Genomic DNA, 23589 nt, shown 5'->3' with positions numbered 1-23589 from the left:
ATAGCACCAAACCTTGTACAGATATTGCTGAGCTAAGAGGCAGCAGTGATTAATATGTAGATGGCTAAACTGGCAGTCAGGAAAACGGGTTCAATCTGATGATTACTAGCTGTGCAATCACAGGCAAATCACTTAAACTTTCTGGGCCTCAGTCTCCTCATTTGTAAAAAGAGTGTTAGACTAGATGGCTTCTAAGGGCTCTTCCAACCCTATAATCCTATGACATATCCTTTGATATCCTTCCAACCCTATGATCCTCCATATCCTTTGATAGTTTCAAAGTAAACCTCTTTTCAGTTGAAGGAAGCTACCTAGTCAAGGATGTCACCCCAAATTAGCTGATGGCATATGTGTGACAGTGTCACAAATGGTATAGTCAGGGTGCCTGGTGTAGTGGAAAGAGCTCTGGACCCACCTGGCCATGAGACTTGGATTACCCTTGGTGCATTCCCAGCTGTGCTACCTGGCATGTCACTTTATCCCTTGCATCCTCAGTTTCCTCATTTGTAAAATGGTAACAAATAATTTTGTTCTTTTTACCTCACAAGGTCATTGTTTGGCTAAAATGAGATTATGTGGAGGAAAAGCCTTGTAAACTAGAAATCAAAATTTAAATAAGTTATTATTATTTTCATTGCCAAAAAAACACACAGGGTCACGAAGAGTCGAATATAACTGAACTACTGAGTAACCACAGGAGCTTGTTGTGGTGTGCTAGGCAAAGAGCTTTGAGCGTGGGGGCAGAGCTAGGTTTCAGTCCATACTGCTGCTTCAGTTCATTTTAATTCTGTTCAAACAACCATCCCTTCATGCCTAGGAGCCTCTATTTCCTAATCTTCTATAAAAAGGGAAGAATAAAACTCGAGGGAGTAGAGCACTCTGGCTCCGTACCACTCCACCCCAAGGAGCGAGTCCCTGGGATTCAGGTTACTTACCCTGCTCACAGATTGACAAAACATTTGTTATGCATCAGGTGCTTATTTTGTGCCAGATTCGGCCGAAAGTGGAGGGGATACAAACACAAATGAGCAGGAAAGTCCTTCCCCCAAAGGAGTTTACATCCCATTTGGAGAAAACAGCCCCCAGCCTGGGGTAGAGTGAAGAGGGGCTGGGAGGCTGGCAGCAAAGGTGGGGGAGGTGGGTGTAGGGTGTGGAAATGTCAGGAAAGGCTGTGGAGGCCTAGATCCCACCATAGTTAAGGTGAAAGCTCTTTTGTCAGAACCCAAAGGGGTAGAGTTCAAGGTACCTGTGGGAAGGAGATGGAGATGATGACCAGAGTTGGGATAGGATGGTGTGATGTTATTTTGCAATTTTGTTGATGAATCATTTTTCAGTTGTAACCGACTCTTCATGATCTGTTTTGGGCCTTTTCATGGCAAGGATACTGGAGTGGCTTGCCATTTCCTTTTCCAGATCATTTTACAAACTGAAGCAAACAAGGTTAAATGATCTGCCTAAAGTCACATAATTAGTATGTGTCTGAGGCTAGATATGAACTCAGGAAGGTAGTCTTCCTGATTCCAGGTCCAGTGCTCTCTATTCACTGTACCACCCAGTTGCCCAGACAGTAAATGCCATATGCAAAATTTTCTAATTTGGAGTCAGAGGACCTTGGTTTAAAATTCCAGTTTTGCCACTTTTTGTGTGACCCTGAGCAATGACTGAGCCTTAGTTTCCCTATCTGCAAAATAATGATAGTTGGCATGTATATCATATATATCTATATATCCATCCATGTGTATATTGTATACAAAGCATTTCCAACTTTCCCAGTAGTGCTCCAGGGTCATTTAAGGAGGGAGTGTAGATTATTGGGAACAGTGACAGAACCCAGAACCCTCCATAGCCAAGGGCTCCAAGGAACTTGCTACAAATGATTTGGGGAGCTCTTCCCAACCTAAGAAAGGAGGCTGTTATACTCTATCCCTGACTCTAGGAAAGCTATAAATACTGGTTGATTGATTCTTTACCAGAAGTAGGCAAGTACTATTGTCTTTAGGATAGTGCATCACTATTTCATAATAAACGCTTAATTAAATTTATTAAGTAACTACTATTTGCAACAGGTGCACTATGGCCTATTTTATTGTGTATGTGTATATTTTAAACAGGCAACTAGAGGCTCAGTGCACTGGGTCTGGAGTCGTGAAGTGTGTGCTTGTGTGTTCAGTTGTGTCCGACTAGAGTTCAAATCTGGGCCCAGACACTAGCCGTGTGACTCTGGGCAAGTCACTTAATCCTGCTTGCCTCAGTTACCTCACCTGTAAAATGAGCTGGAGAAGGAAACAGCAAATGACTCTAATATTTTTGCCAAGAAAACCCCATACGGGATCATGAAGAGTCGGACACGACCGAAAGACTCAACAATAGCAACAAATATTGTATAGCCATGCATGTATGTACATATGTGTCTGTATATACGTACGTACACACATATCTCTTGAAGGTTTGCAAAGCATTTTTTATAGGTTATCTCACTGGCGTTCTGAGGAAAGAACCTTGAATATGTGCAGTCAGATGATCCAGAGAGATGGCTTCCGAGGTACATTCCAGATGTAACTCTACCCTTAAGGTCTCCCTCTCTAGGTGTGAGTCTCCAGCTGCTCTGGGCGGGAGCCTCTCTACTCCCTCCCATTTGGAGGCCTCCTCCAAAACCCGGAGAAACGGATCGGAGGCGTCCGGGACTGGGCTCCGCGGACTGCGCGGGTCTGCACTGGGCATGCTCAGAAGCTGGTCGGCGGGCGGGGGTTTGGGGCACAACTAGGAAGCTGAGCGCGCGGCTCGCACGCCGGGACCGCCCGCGCCGGAGGAGGCTACTGCTGCGCTCTCCGACAGCCCGGCTGGTCCTCCCGTCCCATCCCGGCCCGGCCCGGTACCAGGGCCACCGGCTGTGTAAGTGCATCCACGGGGCCTGAGCCTTCAGCCGGAGAGGAGGAGGAAGAGGAGCAGGGGCAGGAGTAGGAGGAGGGGGGGGTGTCGGGCTCTGCCCCCACCTGTCCACTCCTGGGGCACCTGCCCCTGCTCCTGCCTTCCGCCGGACGCCCCAGCTCGGCCCCTCCCGGCACGGCGCCCCGCCAGCCCTGCATGCTGCGCCCCAGCCCCTTCCCCAGCCTTTTCATGTCTTCTCTTCCCTCCCTCCGCCTTCCTCCTGTTCCCCTCCTCGGCTGCTGTCCCTGAATGGCCAAGCTGTAAGGGATCTGCTCAGAAAACGAGTTCCACTCTCGCCCCCATTTTACAAATGGGGAGACTGACGCCCAGACAGGGAAGTGACTTGTCCTGGACTGCTCACAGCTGACTGTTGACATTTCTGCGGTGCTGATGTCAAGTTTAAAAGTGCATTTCTCACAACAGCTCTGTGAGGTAGAGAGTGACCGGATCCTGCCTCTGCTATTTTTTTCCTAGCTGTAGGATGACTTTGGATAATTATCCCTTTATAGGATCACAGATTTAGAGTTGGAAGGGATCTTCCTAATCCACTTTTTTCTCTTCTAGTTCTCCCCTCCCATTTAACAGAAAACGAGACAGGTGGAGAAAGGCTAAGTGGCCCAGATTCCACATAACTATCGTCATTTCTGTAGCCCTCAAGTCAGTCAGTCAACATTTATTAAATACTTACTATGTGTCAGACCCTGTGCTAAGTATCCCCTGTGGGGATACAGAGAAAGGCAGAAGGTGGTCCCTGCCGTCAAGGAGCTCGTAGTCTAAAGGGGAAGACAGAAGGCAAACAACTATGTATAAACAAGTTTATATGAAGGATAAAATAGAAGTAATCCACAGAGGGAAGGCATTAGCTGTGTGTGTGTGTGTGTGTGTGTGTGTGTGTGTGTGTGTAAAGTCTTCCTGTGAAAGGTCGATTTTAGCTTGGGACTTAAAGGAAGCCTTGGAAGGCTGGAGGAGGCGATAAGAGAGCATTCTAGGTTTGGGAGACAGAGAAAATGCCTAGAGTTGGGAGAGAGTGTGTCTTGTTTGAGGAACAGCAAAGAGACCTGTGCCACTGGATCTAAGTGTTTGTGGAGTAGAGTAAGGTGAAAGAAAACTAGAAAGGTTGGGGCAAGGGTCAGGTTATAAAGAGCTTTGATATTGCAACAGTCCTGACTGAAGTGATGCCTTTACAAAGTGAATTCTTCACAACAACTCTTGGAGTTAGATAGTACAAGTGATACAATTTAGGATCAAACCCTGATTCTGTTGATAATCTTCTACCTGTATGGGGAATTTGGGTAACTATCACTCATAGGATCACTGATTTAGAGTTGGAGTCAGCTAGCTTAACTACTTCATTTTACAAGTGAGGGATCTGAGGCCTAGTGAAAACTTGTGTGTGACTTATCGAAGGTGAGCCTATGCAGTTTCCTAAACTATAAAATGAATGAGTTGGATTAGATGATTTGTAAGGTCCCTGCCAAATCTAATTTCTATGATCTTGTGATCCTGTCTTTATTTTATAGATCATAGAATTTTAGAATTGGTAGGGACCTTAAAGATAATCTAATAGCTTTGTTGTTGGTTAGTTGACTCTTTGGGACCTCATTTGGGATTTTCTTGGCAAAGATGCTATAGTGGTTTGCCATCTCCAGATCATTTTACCAATGAGGAAACTGAGGTGCACAGGGTTAAGTGACTTGCCTAGGGTCACACTGTGTCTGAGATAAGATTTGAACTTAGGTCTTCCTGATTCCAGGCCTAGTGGTCTATCCACTGTGCCATCCAGCTGCCCCCACAACATCAACAAAAAACATTTGTATAGCACTTTAAAGTTTGCAAAGTGCTTTAGTGTTGTTCTTTCATTTGGTCCTCACCACAACCCTGTGAAGTTGGTGCTGTTTTACAGATGAAGAAACTGAGGCTAAGAGACAGTAAGTGGCTTGCCAAAGTCACACAGCTAGTAAGTGTCTTAGGTAGGATTTGAATTCAGGTCTGTTTTACTCTAAGTCCAACACTTAGACTAGGCAGTCATCTAGCTGCCTCATTTAGACTAATCCTCTAATTTTGCAGATAAGAAATTAAGGCTGAGATAGAAGAAATGACTTGTCTAATATTATAGGTTGTAAGGGTAAAACACAGATCAAGATTTGAATCCAGGTGATCCAGCTCCAGTAACAATTTTTTTTTGTCATTATATGACATTGTGGTCACTGCCTATAGTTACCAAAGGTAGCAGATCCAAGTCTTATTTAAAATACAATGGTCTTTCCATTGTATCAGAAGTCTGAACTTCTTATTTTTTAGATAAAGAATATGATGTTCAGAGAGGTACTTAGGTCCATGTGAGTATTAAGTTGTGGAACCAGGAGTCCTAGATTTTCTCTGTCTAGTGTACTTCTCAGTATTTTACATTCCTTAGATAGGTCAGCTTCAGGTTCTTCTTTGTCTAGGGTTATCCTCTACACTAGGGGTGGGGAACCTTTGGCCTCAAGGCTACATGTGGCCTTTTGACCAAATCCTCTTATTAAGGGGATTTGTGCTGTGAAGTTTAGATTCAGTCAGAAGGCCACACCTTAAAGACCTCGAGGGCCACATGTGTCCTTGAGGCTGCAGGTTCCCCACCCTTGCTCTAGACCATCTTGCTCTCTGCTTCTGCCACTTGCCTCCAAAGCAATTCCATCTCCTGGGGAAACCAGTTAAGAACTATACCCATTTCAGCAAGTGTTGGTAACTTAAGTCATTTGATGAGACAGAAATTATTTTGCTTATCAGTGACCTGTATTGCAGTATACACCTCTGTCTAAAAGGGAGCTACTTCTTTTCACATTCCTTTCACAGTATGCCTCCTCTGGAGGATGGCTACTGTTCTTGGTTAAAGTGTTTCCAGTTTAGGGAGGCAGCCTATTTGATGGAAAGAGCACTGGATTTACAATCAGGAGTATCTGGTTTGAATCTTGGCTCTTCCCTTTCCTAGCTATGTGACTTTGGAAGAATCACTAGACATTTTTGAGTTTGAATTCCATATGGATGGTAATTTTTGTGCGGAACATGTATAGTACCTTCTTCCTGTTGATTATTGCCACCTTATCCTGTGTATAGCTTGTTTGTACATAGTTGCAAGCCTAAAGTGCTCTGTCAATCAGTAAACATTTATTATGTGTCTACTGTGTTGCTAGGAATTGTAGTACCAAAGACAAAAAACAGTCTCTGTTTTCAAGAAGTTTGCATTCTATCAGGGGAAACATGTTCATATATAAGTAAATACAAAATATAAAGTGGTTTTGATGTATGTTGGAGGAAGTACCACCTGGGGGCATCAGGAAGGCCTTCAAGGACGTTAGGAATTTCAGGAAGAGGTGATTGATGAGGGAATGCACTCTAAGTATGGGTTACAGCACACATAAAGGCAGAAAGGTGGGAGATGGAATGTGGTGTGTGAAGAACAGCAAGTGGACCAGTTTGGCTGAAATACAGAGTCCATGACAGAGGGGTAATAAGCTTGGAAAGGTAGGCTGGAGCCAGACTGTGAAAGAAAGGCTTTAAATGTCAAAAGTTTGTATTTTATGCTAGGGGCAGTAGGAGCCACTGGAGCTTCAAACTGGAGAGTAGCATGGCCAGGCTTGTGCTATAGAATATATAACTTTGGCAGCTGTGTGCTGGTGTATTGGAGAGAAGAGAAACTGAAGTCAGGGGACCAATTTTAGGAGGCTATTGCAATAGTCCAGGCTTGAAGTGGTGAGGGTCTCAAGTAAGGCATGGTTGTGTGAGTGGAGAGAAGGGTACCAGAGTGAAGTCCTGGAGCTAGAAAGACAATATTTGAAAGCTGATTGGAGATGAAAGGGTGAGTTTGAGTGAATAGTAGAGGATGACTAAGTTTGCCAACTTGGGTGACAAGAAGGATGGTGGGGTCCTTGAGTCAAGAGAAATAGGGAATTTAGGGAGAGGTGGGTTTAGGGGAAAGATAATGATTTCTGTTTTGGACATACTGAATTTGAGATGCCACGGGTTCATCTAATTGGCATTGTCTACTAGGCAGTTGATGCTTTGGGACTGGAGCCCAGGGTGGATTGATCTGATAATTGAATCCATGGAATCTGAGTAGATCAACTAAAGAGAGAAGAGAAAGGGCCTAGGACAGATCCTTAGGGAACACCCAGGGTTAGGGCCAGACTATGGATTAACTAGCAAAAGATCCTGAGAAGCAGTGGTCCAACAGGTAGGAAGAGAATCAAGAAGCAATGTCATGATCCTCTAGAAGCTAGAATATCTAAGAGGAGGGGATGCTCAGCAGTTTCAAATGATGTAAAGAGGTCTAGAAAGACGAGAATTGAGAAAATGTCATTAGGTTTGGAAATTCAGAGCCTATTGCTAACCTTGGAGAAGGCTGTTTCAGTTAAGTGATGAGCTTACTCATGGCATGAATGTGAGTTGTTATTAATAACAGTGAAGAGCCAGCAGACACTTGGGATGAAATTCTCTCTGCTTTAAACTCTTAACAATTTCCAGAAAAGGCTTTAAATGAGAAAGTCACTCTCAGTCCTTCCATAATTCCATTTTCTTCCCTCAGTCTTTTTTTTATTGAATTGTATTCTGAGTCTTCCCCGACCTACTGTCCTAAGAAATACCTTTAATATATTTTAAGCACTGGTTTTCTGGTGTAAGAACTGGGCCTTTATTTTGCATTTTATTCCTTTTTAGAAAATAAGGGTTTGAGATAGCATGGCATAATCACTCAGTAAGCATTCATTAAGCACCTACTAGGTGCCAGGCACTATTTTTGGAACATAGCATTGCATAATCAATCATTCAATCAATAAGCATTTATTAAGCACCTACTATGTGCCAGGCACTATTTTAGGAACAGAAATACAGAAAAACAAAGGTGAAATCATCCTTGCCCTCAAGGAACTTAACATACTACTGAAGGAACCTTGGGTTTAGAATCAAAAGCCTAGGTCAAAATCCTGGCTTTGTTGTTTCATACCCTTGTGATCTTGGGCGATTCACTTAATATTTCAGGGCCTCGGTTTCTTTATTTGTAAAATGAGGGTAATGGACTAAATGATCTTTAAAGTCCATTTCAATTCTGACATTCAGTGATCTTGTGAAATTCAAATTGGTGAAGGTTCAAATGAAAGGAAACTTTGATACTTTTTATGAAGGAAGAAAATGTGAGAGGTAGTATTTAGAAGGTGAGTGACTGCTGCTGTCTTAAGTACTAACTGGGAAGACTTTTAGAAAACTGTTATTTTGTGTTGGGGCAAGGAAAAATACTATTTATTACTATTTGGGGCCTGGACACTAGTATTCTGTACTGATAGTGGGTTCTGTTTCATCATACTCTGAGCAGGGGAAGTCAGCAATCTTCAGTTGCTTAACTAATTATGGGAGAGGTGTTTCCTTCTGCATGGGACATACTTTTGGGGCCTAGGCCAGAAGTAAACTGACAATTCAGTCAATACCTGGGTAGCTCTAGGGTTTTGTTACTTGCTGAAATTCTGGCAACTTTGGAGTTCATTGTAACTTGGAGTTCATTCATAATGTTGGAAAGGTCCCAGGGAAGTCATTTTGTCTTATTACCTTATCTCCAGGCAGAACTCCCCACACAGTGCTTTTTATAGGTGTTTATTGTACCAAATGGTAAGCGTACTCAAAATATCCCAGAAATTTAGTTTAATATATGTTTGTGTGTTTGGTATTAATACCTTCACAGAATAAAGACATTGTAGGAAGTAATAGCATGGCTTGTAGGGTGATAGAGTCCCAGGATTTTAGAACTTCTAAGGAAGAGACCTTAGAAATCATTTAATCCATTTTCTTTTTACAAATAAAGAAACTGAGGCTTATGGAGGTATAGCTAAGTTTACACAGTTAAGGAATTAGGTCTAGAACTCAGTGTCCTGACTCCTGGTTGAGTTCATCTCCCCTACTGTATCATGTTGCCTGGAATTAAATTGAGTAATCTATTTGAGAATTAAGAGAGCTGGGTTCTGTGTTGTTATTGCCTGTAGGATCAAAACACATTTTTTTTTTGTTGATAGCGCAGAGTACATTGCCTTGCCTTCAATTTCATTAATGTAGTTGGCGTTTCTATCTTAGGTCAATGTTTGATGCATGTGAGGCATCTAAGATAAATGACAATAAGTAGTTTGTTAATGATGTAGGTTATAATTTCCTTTATGCTTCAAAATTTTCGAGTCTGGAACCCAAATCCTAAAATTTTCATTTTCGAGTTAGAAGAGACTTTAGAGGCTATCTGGGGACTGGACCTGTGATTTCTTTGGTATAGAGAACTTCCAAGTGAGGAAACTCTCTCTACCAATATAGATTGGCACCTTCTTTGTAATATGTGGTTCTAGAGAATTGCTTAGAACACTGAGAAATTAAGTTATTTCTCTAGGGACACATAGCCATTATGTTTCAGAGGTAGACCTTGAACCCAGGTCTTCCTGGCTTCAGGGTCAGCTCTCTAGCCACTATACCAACCTGTCTCTCTAGAGGTCACCTGTGTCCAACTTTATGCCCCTTGTAGATTTATGTTAAAGATGGACAATGGAGACAGCCATAAAATGATATCATATAGGGTAAACTGGTGGGAAGTTCGTACCTTAAGAGTTCATAGGAATTTACTTCTAGGGCCAGGACTATTTATTTTGCATATGTTGTCCTCTTGTTTATTTTCACTCTTATCTCTCTATTTGTGTTATTTTTGGGGTGTCTGGAAGATATAGGTGAGTACTTACATCCATCAGTGTTACTACTACTGCCACTGGGTGGAGTAGACACCTGCCTTCTAGTCTAAACGGTCCCTGTGACCCACAGCATGTATCCTTACCAGTCTTCCTGGGTGCCTAATGCTTCCTCCAATAGATTTATCATGGTCCTTGTGGAGACAGGCATTTTAACTGAATTATGTTGGGGGTGCTGTAACACATGTTCACCAACACACAAGTCATCACCATGCATCATCATCCATTGTCATCTAGTAGAGAACAGGGCCATGAGGGAAGGGACATAAGACAGGTTAAGTTTTAATGGGGGGAGAGGGAGGTAAAGAAAAGTGTAGACCATAGCAAGGACAATAAACCTAGGTATACTTTTGTGAATGGGACTTTAAGGAACCACAAGTAGCATGAGAACTTTTGTAGAGGGAGAAGTCAATGAAAGTGGCTAAATGGGGACTCTGAAAGGAGAGGCAAGAGAATACCAAAGATAAACTCTATCATTGTTATTATTTTGCTTAGGCCAACTCCGCCTTATTGTACCAGCTTGGTTCTGTGAAAAGGCAGTCTTAGACTACATGCTGGTATGGAGTAGTCTTGTAAGATCAATATCTTAAAAGGGTGACTAGCTGAATGACGTTACAGTATGGTCTCTCCACTTTATGGTAGGGCTTATTTACAATGGAAAAATGGTATGGAGTAGTGGATACAAAGTTGCCCTCGAAGCCAGGAAAGACTTGTAAGTTGCAGAGTAGGAGCCAACCTGCAATCTTAGAAGAAATTCTTTATACTAGTGAAATCACCTGGTCCAGGCTTTTTTCTTATCTTCAGTTGTAATAACATTGGCTGGATTATTGGTATTCAAGATATGCTTATGTAATAAATAGTACAATTAGTGTATCTCAAAGGAGGACAAGCACCAGAAATAGTTTGCATTTCATGTTCTCTTTATTATTATTTTAAAATTAAATTTGAGTTTTTCAATTAACGAGCATTTGTTTTAACCCTCACCCCCATTTCCTTTCCTCCTTCCCCAGAAAAAAATAAGAAGGATAAAAACCCTTGTAACAAATCAAGCAAAACAAATTCCCATATTGGCTGTGTCCAAAAATGTTTTCCCGTTTTGCCTATTTAGCCAATCATCTCTCTTTCAGGAGATGGGATGCATTCTTCATCTTTGTTCCTTTGGAATCATAGTTGATTAGTTCTTAAGTCTTTTAAATTTATTTTTATAATGTTGTAGTAATATAAATTGTTCTCCTTATTCTGCTCACATGACTCTACATCAGTTCATACAAGTTTTCCCAGGTTTCTCTTAACCGATTTCTTTCGTAATTTCTTGTAATATAAAAGTGTTTCATTACATTCATATTCCATAATTTGTCCTGCCATTTCCCAACTGATGGCCACCTCCTTAGTTTCCAGTTCTTTGCTACTACAAAAAGAACTGCTTTAAGTATTTTTTTTTTTGTGAAGCAGTTGGGCTTAAGTGACTTGGCCTAGAGTCACACAGCTGGTGAGTGTTATGTGTCTGAGGCCACATTTGAACTCAGGTCCTCCTGACTCCAGGGCCAGTATTCTATCCACTGTACCACCTGGCTGCCCCCACTTTAAGTGTTTTTCTACATACAACATCCTTTTCTCTTTCATCTCTTTGGGGTGTAGGCCTATTATTGGTATCACTGGGTCAAAGGTTATGCACGTTAAGAGTTTTTTGGATATAGTTCCAAACTGCTCTCCAGAATGGATGGATCAATTTGCAGCTCCACCAGCAGTGTATCAATGTGCCTATTTTCCTGATGCCCCTTCAACATTTGTTATTTTCCTTTTTAGGTCAGCTTTACCAATCTGATTGGGCATGAGGTAAAATTTTAGAATTGTTCTAGTTTGCAATTCTCTAATTATTGGTGATTTACAGAATTTTTTCACATGGCTATGGATAGCTTGGATTTCTTCCCTTGAAAATTGGCTCCTTATATCTTTTGACCATTTGTGAATTGGAACGTGGCTCTTATTCTTATAAATATGAATCAGCCCATTATGTATCTAGAAAATGAGATCTTTATCAGTTATTCTTTATTTTTGAATAGCGTCCAGTGGCTCCACAATGAGTGTTCCTGATTACATGCAGTGTGCTGAGGACCACCAAACTCTGCTGGTTGTGGTACAGCCAGTAGGGATTGTCTCAGAGGAAAATTTCTTCAGGATCTACAAAAGAATTTCATCTGTGAGCCAGATAAATGTGCGAGATTCACAACGAGTATTGTACATCCGCTATAGGCATCATTACCCACCTGAGAACAATGAATGGGGAGATTTCCAAACCCACCGAAAAGTTGTGGGCCTCATCACAGTAACAGACTGCTTCTCTGCGAAGGATTGGCCTCAAACCTTTGAGAAGTTCCATGTCCAGAAGGAAATTTATGGTTCCACACTCTACGATTCCCGGTTGTTTGTTTTTGGGCTGCAGGGTGAGATTGCAGAGCAGCCTCGAACAGATGTGGCATTTTATCCCAATTATGATGATTGTGAGTCAGTGGAGAAGAGAATTGAAGATTTCATTGAATCCCTTTTTATTGTCCTGGAATCCAAACGCTTAGACCGAGCCACTGATAAGTCTGGAGATAAGATTCCTCTTCTGTGTGTACCATTTGAAAAGAAGGACTTTGTAGGATTGGACACAGATAGCAGGTAAGTAGTTGTGTTTACCTGGAGGCAAGATTGGAGTGGTAGCCTTGAGGTATAATACTTTGCAATTCCCTCTCTAAAAAAAGGGTAGTGACTGAATTTGAGAGCTTGAAGAGTCATATGTTGCTCATATAGTCTAGCATTTCCTAAACTAATTTGGCCACAGAACACTTTGGTGCATGAAATTTATTATAGGAGCCCATAACTTCAGGTCCAGAGAAACTCAAGGTTGGAAATACTTGTGGGATTAAAGATGAGACAGGAAATGGTATCAGGGAAATTTTGGTATAAGAACAGACTTAATTAAATCTACTTTCATAGCAAAAAAAAATCCTTGCTATAAGTATTTTAAAACAAAATTTATTATTTACTCCTCTAAAATATGAAACCTAGATATTTCCTCTTGGAAATTTTGTTTGGATCACCAGAGCTCTACACAACCTAATTTGGGAAATGCTGATCAGATTCAGTTCTCTCATTTTACAAGTGAGGAAACTGAGACCCAGAGGGATTCTCATTACTTGCCCAAGACCACACTGTGAATTAGAGGCAGGACTAGAGTTGAATCTCTTGATTTTGTCTGCTGCTTTTTCTATTCAGTGCCCTGCCTCTCCAAAGCTAATGTGCACAGTGTCTTAGTCTTCACCTCTACACTTGTAGAAGTTGTCATGATGCGTGTCAGAGATGTCAATGCTTAGACCCTAAAATGCTAATGGTATTTTTTTTCCATCTTAAAGTTTGCTGTATGTTTCTATTCCCATTGTAATAAGGGCTGTGTGATGGGTGGGAAAGGAAGGATTCAGACTTTCTGTTATAGTGATAGCCTTGCTTCCTACCTGAAGAAGTTTCTTCCATCATCTGACTTTCCTCTCTCATTTGTTGAAATCAGTTCTTGGCTTTATAGTGAAAGGGGGTCATGAGTTCATAAGTGGAAGAATGTGGATGATCCTTTTGGTCCGGCTCAAATGAGGCATACTGGGGCTGTAGATAAATCCTGAGCTGAAAGTGTAGGCAGGAGTGAGAGAAACTGGGCTCAACAGTATTGTGAGTCTGGTGCAAAGCAATTCAGGCCTCTCCTCTTGCCATGGAAATCAGTGGAATATAAGCTTCTTGAGACTAGGGACTATTTTCAATTTTGTCTTGTATCCCTAAGGGCCTAGTAGCACAGTATCTGGCACACAGCAGATACTTTACAAATGCTTAATAAATGAGACTGGACAGAATTTTTATTTCCTCACTTGGAAAAGATTAGATTTACTTTGACTTACTTTATGAGTTGGTTGTGAGGAACAAATCATAATAACCTTTTTAAAGGGGCAAAACCCACAAATCCATCTATGAGTATTAAATACACCAGAGTATCAAGTGAAATAGCCCTCAATGCTACTTTTTTATTTGAAAAGCAGTGGGGTAGAAGGAGTGTTGGAGTCAGAGCTAGAAGATCTGAATTCAAGTCCAAGCTCCACCATGGCCTTCCTTGGTGTGTGACTTTGGGCAAGTCACTGACCATCTGAGCTTTGGCTTCCTGGTTTGTAAGAAGGGGCCACACTCTTGGTATAACCAGCCTATTTCCTGCCTCATAGGTTGTGGTGAAGATCATGGGACATGTAATGCACTTAAAAGTCTTTGAAACCATGAAGTGCTATGGAAAGAGGAGCTATTATTATTTCTTTTGAAGTAGCAGGGGGTGAGGTATTGATGTCCCTCTTTGCTTTCTGAGGGCAAATTGTATCAGCCCCCTTCAACTTTCATCATCAAGCCTTCATGCTTTGGGGTGGGAAATACAGTACCTTCAGTGTGCATAAAATCAACAAGCCAATTATATTGTTGTGTGGTACTTGGTAAACTTTTCCTTCTTTCACTGTCCCACCATTTTCACTATCAAGTTTTTTTTTACTTTAAAACATGATTTGAGTGGAGACTCTTTGATTTTTAGCTCTTGCTGGTACCCTCTCTACAGCAGTTATACAGGGGCAGCTAATGGTGTAGTGGATAGAGCACCGGCCCTGGAGTCAGGAGGACCTGAGTTCAAATCTGGTCTTAGACACTTGATACTTACTAGCTGTGTGACCCTGGGCAAGCCACTTAACCCTAATGGCCTCACCAAAAAAAAAAACCAACACAGTTATACACATGACGCACTGGAAAGAATGGTAGATGTGGAGTCAGATGACAACTCCCTGGCTTTGCCACTTGTGTGACCTTGGGCAAATCACGTAACCTCCCTAGACCTCAGTTTTCTTATTTGTAAATTGGGGATTGGACTAGATGATCTTTCAGATCTAAATCTGTTATCCTTTGAACATTCAGTCTGAAATAATCCTGACTCTTGTAACTCTCTCAGCTCTCATCAAGTTTTGATTCCAGTGACTAGCCTCTAGTCTGTTCTGTTGTAAATCTGATTGATTGTCTTACTGATGTACTTTACTTGGAACTAAATTTCCGCCCCCAAATACATACACGCAAGCTGGTGGTAGATTCTTTGTGGTTTGGGTTGTGTTGTAGCTAGTAAAATTTTTTGTTCTTGTGTGTTTCTAATTTTTGCTTGTTCCTTTTTTCCTTTCTTTTTTTTCTTTTTCTTTCTATCATACTGCCCTGTGAGTATGTTGTTGGGTCTGAAAAGGTAGGCTGTGAATACAATGCATTTAAAACCTAGCTAGATTTCTATCTATGCTGTCTTCCCATGCTCTTCACTGCTTCTAAATATATATATATGTATATATATATAACCAAAGCTTAATGCTGCCTAGACCCATATGTTAACTTAGCAAATTTTTTTTGGCCTTTCTGCCTTTTGCCACTGCTGTTGCTTCATACATATTAAAATACTTGCTTTGGGGATCGTGCTTGGTCTTTAGAATTTGCTAGCACTATGGATCTGTATTACTTTTTCTGTTTTTAAAGGTGGGAAATGCTAATTCTCTCAGGTGTATAAATGTGTTAGTGGGTCATATTAGCTTAGGAAGGTCACTGAGCCTGGCTTCATTTGAATCTTTTAATTTCATCTATTAGGCATGTGATTTATGGCTGTTGATATATTATATGCATGATGTGGCTTAATAAGTATACAATTGAGCATAGTCAGACAGTGTGCTCATAGTTGAAAGTTAGTAGTTAGTTGAGGCACTAAATTGTGTTCTACATTTACATTACCATACCATTCAATCTCCCTTTGCCAAATTTTTTCTTGTGAAGATGGGACTGTAGCAGACCCTTTGTGTTCTTGAGTGGGATGGAGGAGAGAAGGGAGACAGGCACAGAATTTTAGACTCTGGGGTTGGAAGGGAGCCGTGGAGGTGACATTAGGTGGATTCATGCACCTGGAGTCAGGAAGACTCCCTGGCTTACTAGTTCTATGACTCCAGGATGGTCACTCAATCAGTCAGTCTCATCTGCTTCCTAATCTGTAAAATCAGGGCACTTTGGTAATAGCACTTACCCCACATGGTTGTTCTAAGGATCAAATGAGATAATATATGTAAAGCATTTTGGAGACCCTAAAAGACAATTAAAAATAGCATACTATTAAGGAATGTTGGCAGTCCTCTAGTCCAGCTCTCTAAAATTGTCCCTCTTTTTTTCAGATAAAAAAAGTGAAACCCAGAGAGGTCATGTAATTTGCCTAAAGATATGTGTTGAGTAAGAGGCTGAGCTATGACTGTAATTTATGTCTCCTGGGAGTGATGTTTGTCCTTCTATTCCTCCCTGAAGCAAGCATTGCAATCACGTACCACTCCCTCCCTCCACCTTTAAACATCCCTTTAGGCTGGGTGAAAAGGAAGTAATTCCTTTGGGGTCTGAGTGAGGGTTTGAGGGTTGATCACCCTTATTTCTTTCTGTGAAAGCCTGGCAGCCTTCATACATTCTCTGTCTCTTGCCTGAAGGCTTGTGAATGAAAGTGGTAGAAAGTCTTAATGAAACATTGAAGCTTTTATGTTTCATTTTTGTGTGGGCTTATGTATTTTGTATCTGTTAAGAATTTTCTTCTGTGGTCTGTTGAGAAGAATTTCTGGCATTGACAGTTGAATGAAATATCCAATTCCAAATCAATACAAAAGAAAAAAACCCCAAAATAATGCACCTCAACCTGCCCCCTGGATTTCCTCAACTTGAGCTGAACTCCTTTGCCCATTCTTTGTGACAGGACTAGTTGGGTACACTTTATCTCCATTTTCTCAGTAAAATGCTAGTTGCTTTTAGCATGTCAAAGCTATGCCCATACTGCAAAGATAATCTCATTCTATCCATTGTACATAAGAGCATGGATTTAGAGTTGGAAGAGACTTTCGAGGCCATCTTGTCCTCTACATGGAAGCCAGGAGATTTGGATTCTAGGCCTGGTTCTGTCACTAATAAATACATAATCATGGCAATTAATTTTTTCTTTCTGGGCCTCAATTCTTCAACCATAAAGAGATGAGGAAACTGAGGCCCAAAGATGTTAAATGACATCCAAGGCCACGTAGATAATAAATTATAGAAAGTCTTTATTGGACAGTATTCTAGTGTGTGACTTAGGACAATTTCATATTATGTTGGATTTTTTATATTTCCAGCCTAGGAAGTCAAACTTGGGAAAGGCCCAGTATTGTTATAGATTGTCATATCAAAAGTTAATTTTTGATTTAAAGGAATCATAATCATATTGGAGCTGGAAGGGATTTAGTGATGTAGTCCAACTCCTAAGTTTTATGGAGGAAAAAACTGGTTTTATTTGTTGAGATTAATGCTTGCCTCCAGTTACCAATAGTAGATTCAGTTCAACACACAAATACACATTTATTGAGTGCCCATTTTTTGTGAGCCTTTCTCTTCCCTCTTCCACTCTTTCCTTACTGTTAGAGATAAAGAAGATTAAAACTTACTCAGTCTTTACTTTCCACTGAAGGAGGGGGGAGATATTATAGCTATGGGTTTAAGAAGGATCCGGAGTGCTCTGGGAAAATTTGATAAAGGAGTCACTGCTGAAGTGTTAAAACTTCTGTTTTTTAACCTGATTATTTAGTTTAGTTATCGGCTGTTATTTTCTTTAGGGCTGCTAGCACATCAAAGTGACATCTGGTGATGCTGGCAGAGTAGTAAACAAGACTTGTGTTTATTCTTTTTAAAAATATTTTATTTTTTTCCAATTGCACGTAAAACCAATTTTTAGCATTTTTTAAAAAACTTTGAGTTCCAAATTCTTTCCCTCCTTCCTTTTCCCCCTTCTTGAGAAGGCAAGCAATTTGATGTAGGTCATATATGTGCAGTAATGCAAAACATTTCCATATTAGTCATGTTGTAAAGAAAACACAGACAAAAAAACCCCAAAGAGAAACACAGAAAAACCAACAAAACAGAAAGAAACCCAAGAAAAATGAAATTAAAAAAAAAGGATGCTTTGATCTGTATGCAGACTCCATCGGTTCTTTTTCTAGAGGTGGATAGCATTTTTCATCTTAAGTCCTTCAGAACTGTCTTGAATCATTGTATTGCTGAAAATAGCTATGTCATTCATGGTTGATCATTGTACAGTATTGCTATTACTGTGTACATTTTTCTTCTGGTTCTGTTTACTTTTCTCTTCATCAGTTCATGTAAGTCTTTGTAGATTTTTCTGAAAGCCTGCTGCTTGTTATTTCCTATGACATTGCATCACAATCATATACCACAATTTGTTCAGCCCCAATTGAGGGGCATCTCCTCAATTTCCAATTCTTTGCTATCACAAAAAGAGCTGCTATAAACATTTTTTACATATAAGTCCTCTTTTTTTTTAAATCTCTTTGGGATACAGACCTAGGAGTGAGTCAAAGGGTGTGCAAGGTTATAGCCCTTTGAGCATAGTTCCAAATTGCTCTCCAGAATGGTTGGATTAGTTTACAACTCCACCAGTAGTGCATTAGTGGCCCAATTTTCTCACATCCCCTCCATCATTTTTCATTTTGATTTTCTGTCATGTTATAGCCAATCTGATGGGTATGAGGTGGTACCTCAGAGTTGTTTTAATGTGCATTTCTCTAATCAGTAGTGATTTAGAACATTTTTTCATATGACTATAGGTAGCTTTGTTTTCTTTGTCTGAAAACTGTTCACATGTTTATTCTTTTTGAGAAGCTTTTCGATGTGCCAACAGATCACATTGATGTGAAAAAAAATTCTTATTGAAATATTTTGTTTTTACATCATCTTCATTTCTGAATATATTTTTTCTTCCCTCCCCTTTCCAGGGATCCATCCCTTGTATCAGAGAATAAAAGAGGAAAAAAAAGCTTTTAGGTACAACTAACCCCAGACATCACTGGCGTCTGATAATGTATGGGGTATTCCATCACCAGAGTCTCCTACCTCTGCAAAGAAGGGAGGGAGGTTTATTTTCTCATTTCTTCTTTGTGGACAGCCTTGGTCATTATAATGCCCAGCATTCAGTCTGCTTTTGTGTTCTTTTCATTACATTCTTATAGCCACATATTGACATTTAAATAAAGTTTTAGGTGGAAAATAAAAGCCATTACAGGCAACCTCTGTAAAATTATTTATCATTGATGAACAGGTACCCATTAGCCATTTGAAGTATGATCAAATCCAATGCTTCCTGACATTGAAAAGAAGCATTGGCACATGTGATTGAGCCTGACCTCACCTGGTTCAAGGTTTCAGCCCTGTGTCTTATAGCATCAGAACTGTTGCAAGCATTGGGACACTGACCCATGGAGTGATGGGTGAGGGAAAAGGAAGGGACCAGCTCAGCAAGCTCCGCTTCTAGTGGGAGATATGTGAGTTTCCATGAGATGTACAGTGTTGTCATAAATGAAGATAAAGTGTGGGGGAGTGTTAAGGACAGGGTGCCCCAATGAGGAGGTGTGTAGGCTTTGTGTTATGTCACTGGCAGATTATAGCTTTAGAAATTCACATTTGAATGTCTTTTGTCTCTTCAAGTGGAACTTAATGGGTTCATAGGATTTAGAGGTCATTTAGTCCTATGCCATCATTTTATTGGTGATGAAACTGAGCCCCATAGAGGCAAAGTGGTTTGCCCAGCCAGCTCACCCAGCTCGCATTCCTCTTCAGCTCATGGAGTTGCAGAAATGCAGAGTAGAAGGGACCTCATAGGTTATATAGGCCAACCGGTATCCAAGAAAGGCTCCTTTCTGTGATGCTTCTTACAAGTATCTTTGCTTCCATTTACTCCTCTACTGGATTTCTCCCCCACTTCCACACACGGCCTTCGTGATAACTACATAGGTGTCTCAGACTGCTATTACCAAATATTGGCCAACAGTTGACACCAATACATGAAGGGGATATTGTGGAATGTTTGAATGGAATAAACCTCTTCAAACAGAAACTGAATATAATTTGCTTTTAGGAATATAGTCGATTGTTTTAGACCTGGATTTATTAGGAAAATTCCTGTTTAAATGTCTGTACGCATTTAATTTCAGGGATTTAAGACCTCTGTGTTAGAGTTTATAGTTACATATAATAAAATTATTTTATTTTAAGATAGGTTTTACCTCTGGCATTTATCCATTATATGTACACAGGTACCAGATGGTATATGCACATGTAATAGCAATGAGAAGCTTCTGTGTGTATATATATTTTAAAATATGAACTCTATAGTTTTTTTATGTTGTTGGCTATAAAACTTGGATTTATAAACTATATGTACACAAAATTTCTCATTTTTGCCCTTAAGGAGCTTATATTCTATCTATTTTTATTTATCTTTTAAATTAATTTATTTAGCTCTCCATTTGTGTCTGTCTGTTCAGATATGGGGTTTCCTTTGTATGGGGAGCTTCTGGAGAAGACTCTCTTTAGGAGTATAGATTGGCAACTATACTGCATTTTATTCAATTAAGCCAGTATTTGTGAAGTGTCTGCTTTGGGCCAGCCACCATGCTAAGTGCTGGGGATCGAAAGACAAAAACAAAACTGTCTCTACCCGCAAGGAGCTTACATTTTTTTATTTTTTAGGCAGTTGGGGATAAGTACTTGCCCAGGATCACACAACTAGTGTCAAGTGTTTGGTCTGAGGCTGGATTTGAACTCAGGTCCTCCTGACTTCAGAGCCGGTGCTCTATCCACTGCGCCACCTAGCTGCCCCTGGAGCTTACATTTTAAAGCCATTAATGACTGTGGGCCGATCTGCTAGGGTGAGAGCCTGGGCCCTTCCTTAACTTTCACTTTTAGAGAGTTTCATGTGGCATTGAATGGTTAAGAGACTTGCCCAGAGTCATCTAGCCTGTATGAGAACTTGAATCCGGGCCTTCCCGACTCTGAAGTTATTAGACTTGATAAAATAATATCCAACTGTATTTTAAAAAGGTCCATTCTTCGTTAAAGATATTTATTATTTATTATGTAAGTAATTAAAAGTTACATGATCTCAGCACTGATGTAGAGCGTAGCCATTCCATGCCTTGGTAGTCTGTCGAATTGTTTTGGCCAAAATTTTCACTACTCGGTGGTTAATCTTTTGGCCTCTTCTAATTCAGCCTAGACGCAGGCTATCACAAGGCCCTGCTTGAAACCTTTCAAACTTGACCAATTTGATTTTCTCATTTCACAGAATTGTTCTGATTTTTCATTCTTAATCATAGTTTTACTATACACGTAAATTGCAAAGTGCCAAGTTGGCAGACTTACTTCTGCTGGTCAAGCATTAATTTTTAGAAGGTAGTAAAAATATTTTGTTTTGGAAGGGAGAGGCTTTAAAGAAAACATTTTTTATAGTAAATTATTTTTGTGTGTGAAAAATATTTACAAAGGTCATTCCATCCTGAATAGAGGAATGAACACCTTTGACTATACTTAAGCTAATATTAGTTCTCTACCTTTTAAATCTACTTTACTTTTTAGAGATTGGTTTTGATCTTGAGATTGAGGTTTAATGTAGGGTGTACCTGCTGGGGAGAGATGGGGAGGGATCAGCTCCTCTGCAGAGATCTTAGGTGGCTCTGTATCTGGAAGACTCCCAGAAGGCTGCTATTTTGCTGAGGCTTCCAGAAGCTGAGCTAAACCCGGGCAAATCTGGTGGGAAGGAGGTCCTGTTTACTTTTGTAGGCCGTCTTCTGCTTTTCAGTCTAATAAACCCTAGATATCTAGTGCTCTTATGTTATTCTCTCACTGCCCAGAGTCTCTTGTAGCATGCCATCTAGGTCTACAGGATTATTCTGGGCGTTATTCTGTGCCTGTTGCAAAGCAAAAATTATATGTTTTCTGCCATATTCTGTTCTGATGCACCTAGGTTGTGTAGTGGATAGAGTGTTGGATTTGGACTTAAAAAGACCTAAGTTTGAATCCTGCCTTAGATACTCAAGTGTGTCATCTTGGGCAAGTCACTTAATTTCTCTGTCTCACTTTCATTTTCTGTAAAATGATGATAATAATAGCATCTACCTTTCAGATGGTGCAAGAATCAAATTTCATGATATATTTAAAACACTTTCAAACCTTGTAAGGCTATATAAATGTTAACTATTGTTACTCATGCTGAATTTGGAATTATAGCACTTGGGTGCACATTTTGGCCATATTACTACTCATTTTCTTATCTGTAAGATGAAAAAGTTGTGGTAGGTATCCTCTAAGGTTACTTAAAATTCTAAGTCGTGTGATTTTAGTCTAAGGTGTAAAGAGCACCTTATTTGGAGGTACCCCGAATAAATGAAAATATATTTGACTTCCTTGCTCTCCCCACTGAAACGATGACCTTGATTTTGTTTCTTCCAATCCAAAGGAGTGACTTTAATGGTGGAAATTTCAGATCTGGGTTGGAGAAGGTCATGTCAGGTATTTTGGGGTATAGGTACAGCATTTCCCCAACCATGCTATGTAGGCAGCCATTGATGCAAATGACTTGCCCTAAAGCCTAGAGCTTTAAGATGGATTAATGGGCCATGTAGGGGAATCTGGATAAAATCAGATATGGTTTTATAGTTGGAAGGATGAGCTAGTCAATTAGCAACATCTGTTTGGTGCCACCATGTAGGCTCTCTACTGTCTCACTCATCTCAGTGTATTTGGTGTTGTGGTTGAAGTGATGTCCATGGCCAGCATCATCCTATTTCACTGGAGCCTTGCTTAGGTAGGTAGTCATGGTGGAAAAGGCCAACCACCATTTTGCTATTACAGTACTATTTTTCAAACCTCCTTCTGTTTAGTTTAATTCCAGCTGTTGAAGCATTTGTAGTCTAAGACAGTATTACCATCCTAAAAACCCTTATAGTTTTTTGGGATTTCCCAGTTTGAGATATGGAGACTGGCAGGAGAGTCCTGACAAACACAGCCAGAGAGTTCACATTTAGCATAACTGTTTGTTATTTAGTAAATGTTTTTGACTCACTGAGAGGAGAGGTCCTCAGCAAACTGTAAAAGCAGTGCTCAGATAGTCCTTTGAGAACTCTGCATGGGTGTTAAGGGAGCCATTGGTAGTAGTGCACTATTCATTCTTGGTCAAATTTCCCCTGTCTTCAGTGAGAGTGTGGGCTTGGGAAGGGACAAAGTCAGAATGGGCATGGGTAGAGAGACAGACACCAAAAAAAGTATGTCTAGGCATCAGCAGAAGGAAAAGTAAAGGTAGAGCTAGTTTGAGTAGGAATTGAAGTGTTAGTGAATTATTGTCATCGTATTATATTTTTCACTTGGGCCTCAAAATAACTAGCATTTATGTGGTGCTTTAAAGTTTTTAAAGCATTTCATATATGTAAAGGATCTTACTTGATCTGTACAACAACTCTGGGAGGTAGGTGTTATTATTATCCCCATTTTACAGAAGAGGAGACTGAAGTTGAGAGGATTTAAATGATTTGTCTATAGTCACACAGCTTCAAGAGTTTTCTTACCTCTTATAACTGTGCTTTGAAATAACTAGCCTCTTAGCCACATTTCTAGCTCTTTACCTGTTCTTTATCCTCAAACCTTCAAAGGCCCAGCTCTGAATGTAGCCGTTAAGGAATTCATTAGGAGTAATACAAATAGTATTGCCTCATGGTTGGGATGAAATAAAGTTAAGGGTTTGGAGTTCCCCTGCTCCTCCATTCCTTAGTTGGTAGAATATTGTTAAGAATAAAAATTTGTGTTTTTAATATAACTAAAACACACTCAAAAACTTTCAAGAAAGTTGCAGAGGAATTTATTGTCCATTTTAGTAAAAGTCACAGAATCAAATCTTAAAAGGAACCCAAAGGCATTAGCTGGCCCAGGCTTCTATATTCAGGCTCTTTGCAGATGAACTGAAGGGGTTTGGTGGAGGTGATGTAATTAG

At 40.3% G+C, this 23589-nt stretch overlaps 1 protein-coding gene across 3 annotated transcripts in view; it reads left to right on the top strand.

The window, feature by feature from the left end:
• The first annotated feature begins 2728 nt into the window (after nt 1-2728).
• Nucleotides 2729-23589, top strand: part of TRAPPC9 (trafficking protein particle complex subunit 9) — a 942595-nt gene continuing 921734 nt past the window's right edge. For 2 of the 3 annotated variants that reach the window (XM_020967026.2, XM_078153761.1), the window contains exons 1-2: nt 2729-2892; nt 11738-12338. In XM_020967026.2, coding sequence (XP_020822685.1) covers nt 11755-12338 — 584 coding nt within the window. In that variant the 5' untranslated portion in view covers nt 2729-2892; nt 11738-11754. The remainder of the gene's footprint in view (nt 2893-11737; nt 12339-23589) is intronic. The other variant, XM_020967021.2, reaches the window with a different exon arrangement.

The sequence above is a fragment of the Phascolarctos cinereus genome, unplaced genomic scaffold (assembly GCF_003287225.1).
Source record: "Phascolarctos cinereus isolate Bilbo 61053 unplaced genomic scaffold, phaCin_HiC Scaffold_4;HRSCAF=312, whole genome shotgun sequence".
Taxonomy (NCBI): Eukaryota; Metazoa; Chordata; class Mammalia; order Diprotodontia; family Phascolarctidae; genus Phascolarctos; species Phascolarctos cinereus.
The sequence above is the reverse complement of the archived record's forward strand: the minus strand, read 5'-3'. Positions and strand labels throughout refer to the sequence as shown.